This window comes from Aspergillus lucknowensis (genome assembly GCF_044049455.1).
Source record: "Aspergillus lucknowensis strain CBS 449.75 chromosome Unknown BJX67scaffold_210, whole genome shotgun sequence".
Lineage (NCBI taxonomy): Eukaryota > Fungi > Ascomycota > Eurotiomycetes > Eurotiales > Aspergillaceae > Aspergillus > Aspergillus lucknowensis.
In genome coordinates this window covers 1-1,420 of record NW_027263754.1, presented here as the reverse complement: position 1 = coordinate 1,420, position 1,420 = coordinate 1, and the positions used below count along the sequence as shown (strand labels likewise).

General features: G+C 35.8%; 2 protein-coding genes across 2 annotated transcripts; both read left to right on the top strand.

Moving 5' to 3' along the window:
* Window positions 1–122: 122 nt before the first annotated feature.
* BJX67DRAFT_368976 (uncharacterized protein) lies at window positions 123–802 on the top strand (the record flags this gene model as incomplete). The annotated part of the gene is made up of 5 exons (XM_071030694.1): window positions 123–150; window positions 253–322; window positions 372–455; window positions 513–630; window positions 681–802. Coding segments are annotated over exons 3-5 (152 nt in total), but the record flags the coding sequence as incomplete, so codon positions are not given.
* On the top strand, window positions 740–1,188 carry BJX67DRAFT_368974 (uncharacterized protein). Its single transcript, XM_071030693.1, has 2 exons — window positions 740–806; window positions 858–1,188. Exons 1-2 carry the CDS (start codon window positions 774–776, stop codon window positions 1,071–1,073), a joined length of 249 nt encoding a protein of 82 aa, XP_070880289.1. The 5' UTR covers window positions 740–773; the 3' UTR covers window positions 1,074–1,188.
* Window positions 1,189–1,420: the final 232 nt, after the last annotated feature.

Here is a 1,420-nt window from a genome sequence, read left to right as displayed (position 1 = left end):
CTCGAATTTTCGGTCGCGCCCCACGAAAATGATTAGTAAGTGGCTTGGCGCTCATGTGACCCACAATCTGGCTTCAGGAAAATTTCGAACCATACTACCTCTTTTAAAACACTTACTATCAACTTCACGATAGCAGTACTTGCTAAAAATGTAAGTAAAGTGCTTCAAAACTTCTTAATAATCATTATTTCAAGCCCCCTTTTTAATATAATCGCTTTTTTCTGCTTTTTAACTGCTAATTTGTTGCTTTAGAAGTAGTACTAGTGGTATCTTCGCGAAGTTGAAGCAGGTCGCCTCGAGCTGCCTGACTATGAGGAGGTAAATCTTCTTGTCCTGCTTTTTTCTTTTTTTAACTACTTACTAACTACTTGGGAACTGCTTAGGATACCAATGATTGCCTATATTTTTACTATGGTGAGATATTCTGCAGGATCCTGGATTGCTTGAAGGCCATGGTAAGACTATCTCTTTATTACTAATAACTACTTACTAACTGCTTGGAAACTGTTTAGCACAACTATAAATTTACAAACAATCTCTGTACCCACGTTAGCTTGTATAAAGACGTTTCTTTCCCTTCTAGGAATGTTAGTAGACGCGTGCTACAGGAACTAGTTGATAAGATGGCTAGTAAGTGGCTTCTAACTGCTTGACAAGTGGTTACTAACTACTTAGAATAGTACAAGGGACTTTTCGCGGGTATAGAGCTAGGTAATTCCTCGAGTACTAGTACAGGTGGTATGGCAGCAAGCCCTGGTTCTGCTGCGGGCACGATGCTATTATTGCCTAAGAAGAAGGATAGTAGTGTAAGTATTTTCTAACTGGTTGGCAACTGTTAAGAAACTAATTAATTCTAGGTTCATGTAACTAATATGAGAACTAAAATTGCTTGCATGGGAAAATCCGTGCCTTACATGTCTTGTAGTAGTTGTGTTAACTGCTGCAAGGACATTAATAAGTGTGACTATTTTGTCCTTTTTAACTATGGTAACCTTCACCCCCATGCTGCGACCAAGGAGGCTGAAAACCAGGTAGAGGAAATTGAAGAGGAAATTGAGGAGGAAACTGCTTAATAACTGCTTAGGAACTACTAGGTTAAACTTTGTATATATAAAAGTTCTGTATCTAGCCAGCAAGGATTAATGGATTAATCAAGTAGATAACCAATACAAAACTGGTTATTAAGTAGTTGGCTTCTCTATTTTTAGTAGATAGTAATCGAGAATCTAACTACTTAGTAAGTACTAAAAAGGTTATAGACTTTTTAACTAACTATATATATATATACTGGTCGCAGATATTATTATTACTTTTAAACTGCTTACTAACTGCTTATTGTTTTCCTGAAAGAATATATATCTTTAAGGACAAAAATAGATAAAATAATATATAGATATAGTGCTAGTAATTTAAAAAGAAT

What these genes read in the sequence shown, in the direction of transcription:
- BJX67DRAFT_368974 (XM_071030693.1), top strand. Translation starts at nt 774, where the DNA reads ATGCTATTATTGCCTAAGAAGAAGGATAGTAGT. An exon ending in CTAAGAAGAAGGATAGTAGT is followed by an intron (nt 807 to 857) that starts GTAAGTATTTTC and finishes AATTAATTCTAG; the next exon opens with GTTCATGTAACTAATATGAG.